The sequence below is a fragment of the Molossus molossus genome, unplaced genomic scaffold (assembly GCF_014108415.1).
Source record: "Molossus molossus isolate mMolMol1 unplaced genomic scaffold, mMolMol1.p scaffold_m16_p_1, whole genome shotgun sequence".
NCBI lineage: Eukaryota > Metazoa > Chordata > Mammalia > Chiroptera > Molossidae > Molossus > Molossus molossus.
In genome coordinates this window covers 214,682,496-214,696,451 of record NW_023425344.1, presented here as the reverse complement: position 1 = coordinate 214,696,451, position 13,956 = coordinate 214,682,496, and the positions used below count along the sequence as shown (strand labels likewise).

The window sequence follows — 13,956 nt, the reverse complement described above, 5'->3', positions numbered from 1 at the left end:
ATATCTTCTCACACTACCTAGACACTTTGTTTATTCTATAAATACTTATTAGTCATCCTTTTGCTACATAGACTAGTAGGGTTTACTTTTATTCATATTATTTCCCTTTTTATACTTTTTCACTTTTCTATTCAATATGTGACCACATAGTTTGACAAATGTATTACTCTAAAATCTTTGTTATTAAAAGATAGGTTTTATCTTTTGAAATACATATTTTATATCATACATAATATTACATGTATATAAAATATAAAAGTTTACAAAATAAAATATTTATGCAATGACACTGAAGTTAGCGGATAGAAAAATGGAAGCTCATTAGTAGCCAGGAACATTTTTTTTGTAGAACAGTTTATAAACTACTCTAAGTAGAGATTAAATTATAACTATCTGTATTAAATACAAACATTTTATATTCAGAAAGATGAAAGCACATTTCTCTTTATGGCAGACATACTTAGTAAACATTTTCGAGGAACGGACACTGAATTAGCCATTGGATAGTTGGCTTGACTGATGGAGTCCTGTTCACGAGCCTGAACACTCTGGCCAAGGAAAACCTTTGTAATGAGGAGGATGCCTAATTGAAAAAATAATTCATTTTAGTAATTTTCCAACATTACCTTCCTTATTAGCCTCAGACTTGACTGTATGTTCTATAAAGGCAGAGATCCTGGCTATCTTGTTGCCACTGGGTAGCTCAGAGACCACTGCTTGATCCAAAATAGGAGCTCAATAAAATACTTGTTGAGTAAATGAAGTGCTCATAAAAGGGGATTCCTGTGATTATACCAAACCAAGCTTTACAGAAAAGGAAATAACCCAAGAATTTAGCAGTGTGTTAACTAATGAAAAACGTCATCTCTGGATCATCAGCACCTAGCACGTGGCTTAGAGCATAGGAGATATTCAATACATATCTACTGAATGGATGCACATTCTTTTCCCTTTAGATCTTAGGGAACCTTGAGATTCACTAAATCCTAAGGATCCCCAGGAGTCACTGAATCCTATAGACTCATAGAGTAACTTTTAATTACTATGCATAAAACATTCAGATGCTTTTTTTAAAAAGTACATATAAGTTATAGAATGTTAATTGGTAGAAACTAAATGCTTTGGAAAGCATATTCCAGAAGGATACAGAAAAACACCATAGGTGTTTCTTAGAATGGGAATGGAGAAGAATGAGAAAAAAGAATAAAATGTTTTTTTTTCAAATAAAGAGCTCTTTCTAGATTTAATAATCTGCTAATTTTCTGATTATTATTAACTAAATGAAAGTCCACAGAATATACATAGATCATCTCAGCAGAGTTATAGTCTGTAACCTAGAATGTCACTCATATAAATAAGTTAACCAAATTTCTGACCACTCAATCTTTAGTAGCTGGACAGTTGAGACCAAAGAATAGGTGTCCCTTACTCCCTGACCTGATCAATTCTCCGTATTATATATGCTTTGGTATTCTGCATTAATACTTTATCTTTGTAGTTCTTATAATAATTGTAATTTTACGTTTATTTGTATAATCATTAATGCTTGTAAGCACCACAAAGGAGAAACTATGTCTAGTTTGCAGTGACAGTCCCTATCACCTACCAAGTGCCTAACACACAGTAAGCACTTAATAGTGGGACTGAAGAATGAGCAGTGGAAGAGGGTGAGACGAGAGAGGGCATGATGAGCTGGTCTTTTTCCCCTAATCTGTAGGTACTAGGGAACCTCTTTCAGAAGTTTCCTACAAATTGGGTTATGTACTTTTTTTTATATTTAGTCAAGATGCAAATAAAGTTCTGATGACTGAATAAATTATATACCAAAAGTTTATCTTTAAAAAGACAACTTATAAAGCCATCCATATACTTCACCAGGTTTTATTATCATCTTAAATGTTGATAATTAATAACAAATAAGGCCTGACATTCTGAGAGCTCTATATGATGATTATTGCATAAGTGGGCCAAAGTCTCTTTCTTATGAATTTGGGGTGTGTGTAATATATATATATATATATTTTTTTATTTTAGGACACAATTAACAAAATCAGACTGTGAAAAATATTTGTCACATAAGTTGGATTAAATATGAATAACAAATGAGTCATCCTATTAATGCTGATACATAATAAGCACAGTAATATTTGTTGACAACCTAACTAAAGTAATAGGTTAGAAAGTTATGTATCACTACACTAGTAAACACTAAATAAAATGGGTTTCAGAAAAATCTCCCAGGTTGATAAAACCAAGTATCAAAAAAGTTATGAAAATAATAAATTTGAAGACGTAGAACTTAAAATTTCAGAGATAGTGTATATTTGTATTACCATGTCTAAAGAGCTCATCGTCAAAAGAGTTTTTCTTCTCGTCCTTGTACTTTTTCTGTAGAAATTCAATTCTGGGACACTCACACATACTTAGGCTGTTTGCAAGAATAACAGCTTCTTTTCTGAGAGGCAGCTGTAATGAAAAAACAAAGTCAGTACTTTTACAAAATTGACAGTACTTCAGCTTCAGTATAGTGGGTTTATTATTTTATGTTTATGTGTCTGGTCAAAAAAAAAGTGCAGACCAGACTCACTGAAAAGAAGTATATAACCTTCAGGTGCAACGTCATTTTGTAAATCCATTTATAGAATATATTTTAGATAGGTTTATGAAAAATGACATAGAACAATATTTGTTTTTGTACAAGCAGCCAGAGTCAGGATTGACAATGCTGTGTGGGGCAGGAGCTACAGTTTTACACCTTTCCAATGCTACCCCACTAGTAATGGTGCATGTTCAAAAAAAAATCCCATGAGAATGCGATATTACATTAGTGAAGGTTCTGACATCTATATTTTTTTCTAATAATATATCTGGTCTAATAATCTACCTTGTTTTCCAGATGTATTTCACTCTGCTAATGCATGGGAATCTTAGTTTGCATTGTGACTAGATTTATTTCTTCAAAGTATGTTATCAGAAATATTTACATTACGTGTTGTGAAAGCAGCTCTAAAAAGCAAACAAAAATCTCTAGTTTTAGCCATCCAAAAAACTAGAGTAAGAGAGATTATATGACCTATCCAAGGCAGAAGCAGTATTTGGCAAAGTCATGATTTGAACTAAGTTCTACTTCTCCCTGTCACTATCTCAGTTTTGAAATTATTATTAGTTTAATATTAGTAGCCAAATTATCTAGAAATATGTCTTTTCTATAAATACTGGATTGCTTATATAATTTTTTTATTTTTTATTTTATCCTCACCCGAGGATATTTTTCCATCCTTTGTTCAGGTAGAGTGGGAGGGAGAGAGAGGAACAGAGAGAGAGAGAGAAACATCGATGTGAAAGGAACACATCGAGTGGCTGCCACCCGCACAACCGACCAGGGCCGGGGACAAACTGCAACCGAGGTACGTGCCCTTAGCGGGAACCGAACCCGGGTCTCTCAGGACCGCAGGCCGACGCTCAAATCGCTGAGCCAAACGGGCCAGGGCACTTATATAGTTTTTCTTATTGAAAGCTGTTGTCCAAAGGCTTAAAAAAAAATTACTGATCTGTGGCTCATATGACCACAAATTCCACTTCCCAGTAAATATAACTTTCTCAGATTTCTAGGGAATAAAACTAAATATCCATTAGATGCAAGCTATTTGTATGGCATTGTGAGGCTAGAGCGTGGCCTTGGCCCTCAAATAAGAGAGTGGGACATGGAAACTATACTCAATAATAAAAACATACAAGTTATCACAAGATGCATCAAATAAGATATTCTTGTTTAACTGAAGTGGTTAAGAAGGATTTGGTAGAGGTAATGGGATCATGGCCAGGCTTTGTGAAGATTAGACAGAAGTCCAATAATCAGAAACTTTATAAAGGAAAGTATTTTTAAGAAGAAAAAACATATAAAGGTCAGAAATAGGTATGAATGCCATTCATCCATCTGCCCAACTATCTGTCTTTGATTCATCAGACTTCAACTAAGAATCTATAAACAAAGTCCCTACCCTCAAGGACTTTTAGAGAAATTCACAAAAATGATTATATTTCAATATAACTAATGTGTTATAACAAAAATTCCTAATTGATTGCCACTTAACTTCCACTTATCCAATTCACAGCATTAACTAATATTTTCCATTCTCTCTATAACTCAAAGTATGGTTATAGTCCATATAAGAGGGTACTTTTGAAAATACTGATGTACTTCTAATTCCACCTAGTCATGTTATGTGCTAATCAAAAGTCAGTTCATTTTGCCTGGCTCGTATGGCTTAGTGGCTGAGCATTGACCCATGCACCAAGAGGTCGCTGGTTCAATTCCCAGTCAGGGCACATGCCCAGGTTGTGGGACAAATCCCCAGTGTGGGGCATGCAGGAGGTGGCCAATCAATGTTCTCTCTCATCGATGTTTCTCTCTCTCCCTCTCCCTTCCTCTCTCTCTAAAATCAATAAAGAAAAAAATTTTTTTAAATCAATTAATTTTGTTTCTAAACTTGTTTATTCTGGTTATATGTGTTATTGAAATTATGTTCATTGCATAAAGCAATGAAATATGAGAGAGATTGAGAGTTGTTTCTATAAAAACTAAGTGGAAAGCTTTGGTAAGATTCCATAGAGGCTAATCATTAAATACTTCTGTCAGGGCATGTGTAGGTGAAATAAATGAAAAATTTCCGTGGTGGCAGGGAGGATCAGACAAACAAACTAAAGATGGATTCTTGCACTCAAGTTGGAAGAACAGAGAAGGACAGAGAGAAATAATGATTGGTGCCTGGATGACGCTCTAACCAACTGAGCCACACTGGCCAGGGCAAGTTCATGCTCGATTTTAAAGAAACTGAAACTAAAATGTAATATGGTTGTGGCTGATGCAAGGAAGTCTTCCCCAGAGTTCCAACCTCATACTCAAAGGCTTTGGCCTTACATAAAAAGATAACTTAATGTAAGTTTATCTTTTTCAAGCTATACTAAAGGGTTCCTTAAGTACATTATTTGTTTATAGTTCTCCATTTTAACTTACTTTTTGATAAACCTGTAAACTAAGTAAGAGGGCCCCTACTGTCTAAGAATTCAGGAAAGGCTTCCCAGAGGAGAAAGCCCTTGAGCTGAAACTTGAAGGATGTTTCCACAGGGAAGAAGGAGGAAAAAGCATCTAATCGAAGGGAGGCACTGAGGTGTGTTCAGGAAAATTACTAGTAAAGGACACACTTCATTGGTGACATTTGGTGCATCTGGTAATAGGGAGCTAGGCTGGAGCTAGATTGTGAAGGGTCTTAAATGCCAGGCAGAGGGATATGGACTTCGTTATTGGAAGTAATGGGAAGCTGCCAAAGGTTTCTCATCATGAGCACAGTGCAGTGTGCACTGTGAAATAATGTTTAGGAAAGAGTAATTTTCTCTACTGTGAAAAGTGGAATGAGTCAAGTGCAGGCAGCGTTGCCTATTAGAAAACTACTGGCAAAGACCGGAAGGAATAGTCTAAGTGGCGGCAGGCGAAGGCGAAGGCGAAGGCAAAGGTGGAGGGAAAGGAAGAATGCACGTGCTATAGCACAGGAAGAGCTCCTAAAATGACAAATGACTAGGTGTAGAAACAATGGAAGAGGGAGAAATCGAACATAATTCCAAGGCTTTGAACCTGGTCAGTGGAGGGAACGACAGTATTGTTAGAAATATGGAAAGAAGACTGGGAAGGCGCTGCTTATGGGCAAAAGATCAAAGGCTTGTTCTAGACATATTGTATAAGAAGATAAAGCAGCTTATTAAGATAATGCAGGAATGGCAGCTGTGTGTCAGAGCAGAGGTCAGGAGATGGGCTGGCTGAGGATGTACATTTTGGAGAAAGCCAAAGTAGAATAAATGATACTCTCTGTGGCTATGGACTGTGTTCTTGGGTATCAAAGACTAAATATTTGATCTTCCCCACACCAGCCAGCCCTCTGCCTCAGCCAGATAAGCCAAATCCTTCTAAATTGCTTACACAACACATCTTTTTAATCAGATCCCATTTCTTAAATGATGCAGAACATAAATATCTGTCTTTAATCACTGTGTGCACATCATAACACAAATCTAGCTTATCTGAGCTACATGTTACACAGTGACTTTTCCAGCCAATTATATTCCCCAATTTCTAAGGTCTTAACAATGAGAATAATTGATGTTGGGTGTAGAAAGAAGGGCAGGTTAGTAAAATTTAGTCTTTGGGTATTCTCATGTTTTGAAGCAAGATAAGGAACCAAAAGGAAACAAAGATAGGACAATCAGAAAAATAAGAGGGTAATAGTATAATATCATGGATGACAAAGGAGAGTTTCAAAAAGGAAAGAGCAGGGTGGGGGATGGGAAGGAGGGTGTCAATGGGGTAAAAAAGGAGAAACATCTGTAACAAAAATAAAATCAAATGAATAAATATTAAAAAAAAAAACAAAAAGGAAAGAGCAGTCAATAGTATGAAATGTTTCAGACAATAATGGTAAATGTTATCAAAAATTTCTTATGTGCCAGGAACTGGTCTAAGAACCTTTTTGATAAATTTTAATAATACATTTTGCTGTTTTCTGTACACCTTCAAAAACTGGTGTATATGTTAAACTTAGAGCACATCTCAGTTCTGACTGGTCACGTTTCAAACGCTGAGCGGTCACATGTGGCTACTGGCCACTGTACTGGACAGAGCAGCGCATAGGGCTGCTGGGAGGATTAGAATAGCGCATCCCCTCTAGGGGGAGCAGGGGTTAAAGCATCAGCACAAGGTCTGGCAGGCTGCAGACACACAGAAGTGCTGGCCTCATCCTTCCCCCACCCTCTGTGCCCATGATGGTTTGTAGTCCTCTGAAATGATTCTGAGTGCTTCACTCGGCCCTCTAAAATCCCCATTTCTCCACTTCCTTCTTACTTCTCTTCCAGAAAGTACAGTGAGGGCACTCTCGCCACCCCACCCTGCTGACGCACTGTCATCTCTGGCCTGAGATGCTGTAAAGAATGGTAAAAGCTACCATTTTAACCATTTTTAAGCATACAATTCACTGGCATTAGGTATAGTCACAATATTGTGCAACCACCACCACTGTCCATTTCCAGAACTTTTCATCACCCCAAATAGGAGCTCTGTACTCACTAAGCAATAACTCCATATCCCTCTATCCTCCTCACCCCCCGTTAGCCCCTATTCTACTTTTTATACCTACCAATTCGCCTATTCCAGGTACCTTGTATAAGTAGAATCATAAAGTATTTATCCATTTGTGTCTGGCTTCTTTCACTTAACATAATGATTTCATATCCACCCATGTATCGAAATGCCATTGCTTTTTATGGCTGAATAATACTGCATTATATGTGTACACATTTTGTTTATCCATTCATTTGTTAATGAACATTTGGGTTGTTAACTTTTTTGGCTCTTGTCAATAATGATGTTATAAACACTGATATGCAACAACTTTTTTTTTTTAAATGCAAATCTCACTAAATCCTAACAACTCTGTGAAGTAGATTCTGTTATCATCTTCATTTTACAGACAGGAAGAAACAGCTCAGAGAGGTGAAGTCCCCTAGCCGGTGAGCAGCAATGGTTCCGTTTCCTGTGTTCCATCATGGGAAAAGGGTTAGGAAGCACTGCTCTGTACCAGTGTGCTTCAGCTGCCTCAACAGGAGGGTGGAGGACTGAGGAAGGCTGACGATATTTTGGGGTTCAGGAGTGACCAGGAATAGAGAATGATGCTGGCATCCAGGTGGGGACAGTGAAGTAGAGAATAAAGAAATAGTGGCAGTAAAAGGAAAGAGAAAAATAGTATGACAACTAGAAAGCAGAGCAGTGTTAAATAAATGTTGTTGTTTTTTCAAGATGGAGAGGACAGTTGAAAACATTAAAGAAGTAGATTTCAAGATCAACAATAAAAGGATCACAACATAAAATATAAGATGACTAGAAAGATTAAATAGTCATACAAATAAATTAGTGGACTTATTCTCGTACAATCCAACAAATGATGCTATACTTGATAGCACCAAGCTTTCTGTGAAACAGAAGTTTGCTACAAGCACCTATGGATAAAAGGACGGAGTCAAACTATGCTCAACCCCTGGCAGAGCGTCATTCTTCAGGAAGAGAGCGTTACTCCAAACGACAGTGTGTGCTACCTTGCTCGTTTCCTTGTCTTTGAATCCTTTTTCAAGTATTTGTAACAGACGTTTTTTCTTCACTGTAACTTCAGGATCAAAAACATAAAAAAGGCATTCCAGCATTTTTCGATAACTCCTTAAGAATAGAGACCAAAAAAAAAAAAAAAAAGTGAGAGCTGATTTTAAAGAAGCTTAGCCATAGATAAGATGACTCTATGTCTTTCCCAGGATACATCCCATGTATCCCAATTACATGGGATGTTCCAGTGTCATTATTAAACCTCCATCCCACCCAGTCTCAAAAAGAGCCCCATCGTGGATAAACTAGGTTATCTTGGTCGAGGGAGAGGAATGGAAAGGGAATATTTACTAAGAAGGTATATTTTCAATATTGTAAACATTTAAGACAGAAAGACATTTTTATAAAATAAAATCAGACATTTAAAAAAATGTTCCTTATGGGATTTAACTTCTTACTCTGAATCATGCATATCTTTATTGTCCAAAAACGTTTGGAATTTATCTTCAAATTTTAGTCTCAGCATACGGTTGTTAACTTTGATGACACGCTTCACTTTCACTCCTGTAATACCATATGTCCTGAAGTCCCATGTACAAAAACGTGATAGAATTAGTTCATAGCAGGAATTAAACCTATATGGGGATAGAGAATATATACAAAGAAAATAAGAGATTTCTCCTTAAAATGTTGAAAAATACAAAGTTACATATGATAATAGTTATAAACCATATTTTATGTTCTTTTTCCCCTAAAGATACATTGTCATATTGTAGCTCCATGTTGGTTCAAAATGGGCACAATTATTTAATCAATAAAAGAGATGCTAAACTATGAAATGTAAAAATAATAGTTCTTATTAATTATTATGTATTTATTTGGAAGATATATTAATGCAGTAGAGAAATCCTGCATTTCTGAAACATTTTCTCTTTTGGCTTCAGTGAAACTACATGTTTCTTGCTTTCTCCTTCATGGTTTTCATCTCTGATTCTTTTTCCTCTGACAGACTCCTGAATGTTGGATTGCTCTAGGACTGAGTCTCTCATCTTGTTTCCACGAACACGATGCCTAGGTAATTTCATCTGGTTCTTAGGCAATATATAAAACAAAATATCATGCACACACACACAAATTCCAACATTTTATTTCGAGACTTTATCTCTACCCAACTCATCTGGATATACCCAGATCCGATATATCCAGCTACCTGCTTGATATATTCACTTGCATACGTAATAAGCCTCTCAAACTTAACTCGACTAATGCCTGCCCCTAAACATGTCCCTCCTGAGTGTTTTCTAGGCCAGTGTATGGCACCATCATGTAACTAGTAGCTTAGGTCAAAACCCCAGGAATAAACCTTGCCTCCTTTCCTCCTCACCAGTATCCAATTCTTCAGCAAGTCTGTTTGGCCCTACATTTAAAACACATCCTGAACATGACCCTATTTTATCATCACCACTGTGATGAGCCTACTCCGAATCAGCACCATCTCTTGGTGGGACTGTTGCAATAACTTCGTAACTAGGGATACAGAAGTGAAAGAGGCAGGGTCCCTGCTCTCATGAAGCCGATATTACAAGGGAGTTGCGCGCGCGCACACACACACACACACGCACGCGCGCGCGCACGCACACTAAGACATAAATAAAATAATTTCTAAACCGATAAGTGCTTTGAAGAAACACAGGCTTGGAGTAAGGAATAGAGAGGGGGTTACTTAAGAAGGGTCTTGGATAAGATCTTTCAGAGAAGATATTTGAGCTAAGATTTAAAGGAGAAGGAGGAGGGGCCAGCCATTCGAAGATCTCCTGAAAATGTACTGAAGCTTTTCTCTGCTGCCCTCATCTGGCCATGCTAATAATAATTCTGGCCCAGAATTTAGATTAAGATCACATTTTAAAATGAATCGATTTGAAAAGGAAATTAAGTGATCCTACATGGTATATTTTTTCCTCTGATAAGATGCCTATTCTTACTAGCACAGTAAATCAGGGCCTGAGCATGGGTGAGGACTAGGATTACAGAGGCTCCCGAGGGGCAGTTTCTTCCTAAGACCTGAGCTCCCAATTTAGAGCATTTCCTTTTTCACTAGCACAGACTGAACCAGTACCGGCAGGAGCTGCCGAATTACTCCTCCCTTAGAGTTGAGAAGTGAGCTGCCAAAACCAAACTAATCCCAGAGGAGCTCACAGTCTGGTGGAGGAGACACATGTGTAATGTTCCAATCCAGCATGATGCCGCTACCTGTGGAGGCCTGGCCAAACAGCCACATCAGCATATAGAGTGGGAAACGTGCAGGCTCATCTGTGGAGGGGTAATTTTCCGGGCCTAAATCAGTCCGAGTCACCCCTAAATAGCATGTCCTGGAATCACTGAAGCTCTCATTATTACTTGCTCTCTGATTATTGTTATTCTTCTTTTATTCTGATAGAAACTAGTGCTGTAGACATTTTATGTAGATAAGGTATTTGTTATATAGTAACAAAAGGGTAATAAAGAATTATCCTTGGGAGTAATCAAGGACAGATAGACGTGATGAATGGACAAGACCTAGTGACTAGTCTGTTTTCCCAAGAATGCAAGGACCCAGAATGGTATAGGAAACTCCATGAAATGGGATCCTTTCATAAAACTTTTCTTTGTCTGGGAATCCAGCCCCTAAATTTTTCCTCATATGGCATTCTAGAGCCCTGGAGATAGGAAACCCTAGTGCTAAGAGGACATGGGCTTTGTGCTAACTGGGTTCCTAGAAGTAAAACAGTTCTTTCAACTACATGGCCATGTTGGGAATGAAAAAAACATCATTCACACAGTGCTGGATATTGCTGAAGGAGGGAGAACCAGACCATGCTGATAGAATTACTGCAACTTTAATATTATTAATACTTCACAGAGGATGGCAGCTTTTCACAGCATTCCTGAAAACATGCCACATGCACTGGGGGGCATGCCATTCTGGTTTGAAATATACCCATTTTACCTGAAATAATGAATCTCTAGTACTTTATATAAAATAATATCTAAATCTGCTATATTGCTTTTGCAAGGAGGCCCATAGGTTTTTTAAAATATGTTTTTATTGATGTTTTAGAGAGAGAGTAAGAGATAGAAACATTGATGTGAGAAAGAAACATCAGTGGGCTGCCTCCGGCCTGCCACCTACTGGGGCAACCTAGGCATGTGCCCTGACTGGGAATTGAACCAGGACCTCTCAATCCATTGGATGACACTCACTCCACTGAACCACACCAGCTGGGCAAGAAGGTCCATAGATTTAAGGGCAAAATTCAAACTACTAACCTAGCCTGACAGACCCTTAACACTCAGGCCCCTGTCATGTGGAATTACTTGTAGTTCTCCAAGTGTATTGCACTATTTCCACATCCTTTCACATACTATTTCCTCTGTATGGAAAGTCCTTCCCCTAACTCTTTGTATAGTTAACTTCTAGCTGTCCTTCAAAATTAAGATAAAAGCATCTCCCTCAAGTATCCCCACTTCCAGATGACTTTCTCTTCATCCCCATTCTGCTTTGATCTTCACACAGCTGACCCCAGCTACTTTCTTTCTCTTTTTTTTTTTATCCTCACCCGAGGACATTTTTCCATTTTTTTGTTCAGATAGAGTGGGAGGGAGAGAGAGAAAGAGAGAGAGAAACATCGATGTGAAAGGGACACATCGAGTGGCTGCCACCCGCATGACCAACCAGGGCCGGGGACAAACTGCAACCGAGGTACGTGCCCTTAGCGGGAACCGAACCTGGGTCTCTCTGGACCACAGGCCGACGCTCTAACCGTTGAGCCAAACTGGCCAGGGCCCCACCTACTTTCATTTTACACCTCCATTGTCCATACCTGCACCATTACCCCAAAATTGATTACTGTTTTTTACCATAATCTTCTATACCAGATTGCAGGCTTGATGAGAGAAAGAACTATGTCTTAATTGCCCTTTACTCCTAGCACGTAGCATAGAATCTGGCCCATAAATAGAAGCTCAATGGATGGGTACCAAGCAAATGAACAATGTAGAAAAGACTCTAAGATTAATGTGATGCAGTCTCTGTTTTCATTAGTTTATTAAACAATGCAGTGAAAAGTAGTGGGATAAGCACAAGCCACATTATAATCGAGTATAAAATAGAAGGGATACAACTCAGTCTATGAAGATTCAAAGAGAAATAATAATGACTACATCTGACAGAAATGACAAGAAAGGCCCTCACAAAATAATAACTCTTGATGTCAGCCCTGAAGATACAGTAGATTCTGACAGGCAATGATGGAGTGAGGGCAAGGGATGCAAGGCATTCTGGGTAAAGCATTCTGAAGAAAGCAGAACAATCAAAACCACTTACGTGATGGTGTATCAGGTATGATTGAAGTGCAGTGAGGCACACACAGTGTGGATAACTCTGAAGGGGTTTGAAAGGAGTTAGGATAGTTCAGAGACCATACAGTGAAGAACATTGAAAGTTGGGGTGAAGAGTTTGAACATAATTTTTAAAGTAACCAGAGGCTTTTGTTTTTAACAGAGTCCTCTCTGTGTATGAAGCATGCCAGCAGTGACCAATTGGAAAGTCATTTAGATATCTTTACTGATTGATTAGCAAACACTGAGAGCCTACGACATGCAGACACTGTGCAAGATGTAGCAATAGTCTAAGAGAAAGTTATGAGGACTATGTGTAGGTGATTTTAATCACAGTGGAGGACAGAATGAATGTAAGAGACATTATGGAGGAAAACCTGTGGATCTTGGCCTGACTGGATGTGGAGACTGAGGGAGAGAATATAATCAAGAATGGCTTCCGTGTTTACTGCGCCTCCATGACTGAGAGGATGGCAGTGCCACCAACAGGAATGGAGGAGTCAGAGGAAGGTGTGGTTTGTGGGCAGGAAGACAAAAACAAAAATATAAAAATTAAGAACTAAGTATTTTCACATTATCTTGTCTCATCCTACCATTAATTTGTAGTAATCTTTATTTTTCTCATTTTTACAGATGAGGTTCAAATAAGTTAAATAACTGTTTCAAGACTGCACGGTTGGAATCTGAACTTAGGTTTTCTGACTCTAATCCTGTTGTATATTTTATTACTTCATAGCTGAGCTCCCTTGTAAATGTGTCCAGTCTGCCTTGCCAGTTGGCATCCAGCTAGAAGTGTCTAACAGGTAGTAATTTAAGACTTGAGTAAAAGAGAGATTGTAATTATAAGTCATTTTAGAAAGTGTAGAAAATAGAGGAGATTGGCAAGGGTGAGTATAAAGAGAAAATAGAAAATATCTAAGTATAAAAAGCAATAAAGGTGAAGGTACAAGGAAGAAATAGTTAGCAGCATCAAGTACCACAGAGGTTAGGAGAGTACTCTCATTCTGTTGGGCACCTTCACTCGTTAGTGGAACATGAATGTGTGAACAGCCACAGTGGTGATATACATTATTGACTAAGATATTCAGTTACACAGAGAGATATCTACAAACGTTCATTAATATACAGATAATGCATTCATTTAGCAAATGTAGAATGTGCATGTTTTTAAATGGTTAGAGTATAATAAAATCCATTAACATGTACTTCAAAATTCTCAACAATGGTTTAATAAATACTGTTAAGTGACTTGCTGAGTTAAACCTATCAGAATAAAACAAATAGTTTATGCTGCTATAGTTCCCTGAAATAGTACAGCATGAAATCTTCATATATCATTAGATTAATTACTATAAGTCATTATATACACAAAATTGATTTTTTTTTTTTTAATCCTCACCCGAGGACATTTTTCCATTTTTCACTCAGATAGAGCGGGA

General features: G+C 37.7%; 1 protein-coding gene across 1 annotated transcript in view; it reads right to left on the bottom strand.

The window, feature by feature from the left end:
* The window catches only part of LRRC9 (leucine rich repeat containing 9), a 127,657-nt gene that overhangs the window by 90,495 nt on the left and 23,206 nt on the right, over positions 1-13,956 (bottom strand). Inside the window, exons 10-13 of the mRNA XM_036280590.1 lie at positions 8,599-8,775; positions 8,140-8,257; positions 2,334-2,466; positions 461-583 (exon numbers count right to left, since the gene is read on the bottom strand). Coding sequence (XP_036136483.1) covers positions 461-583; positions 2,334-2,466; positions 8,140-8,257; positions 8,599-8,775 — 551 coding nt within the window. The remainder of the gene's footprint in view (positions 1-460; positions 584-2,333; positions 2,467-8,139; positions 8,258-8,598; positions 8,776-13,956) is intronic.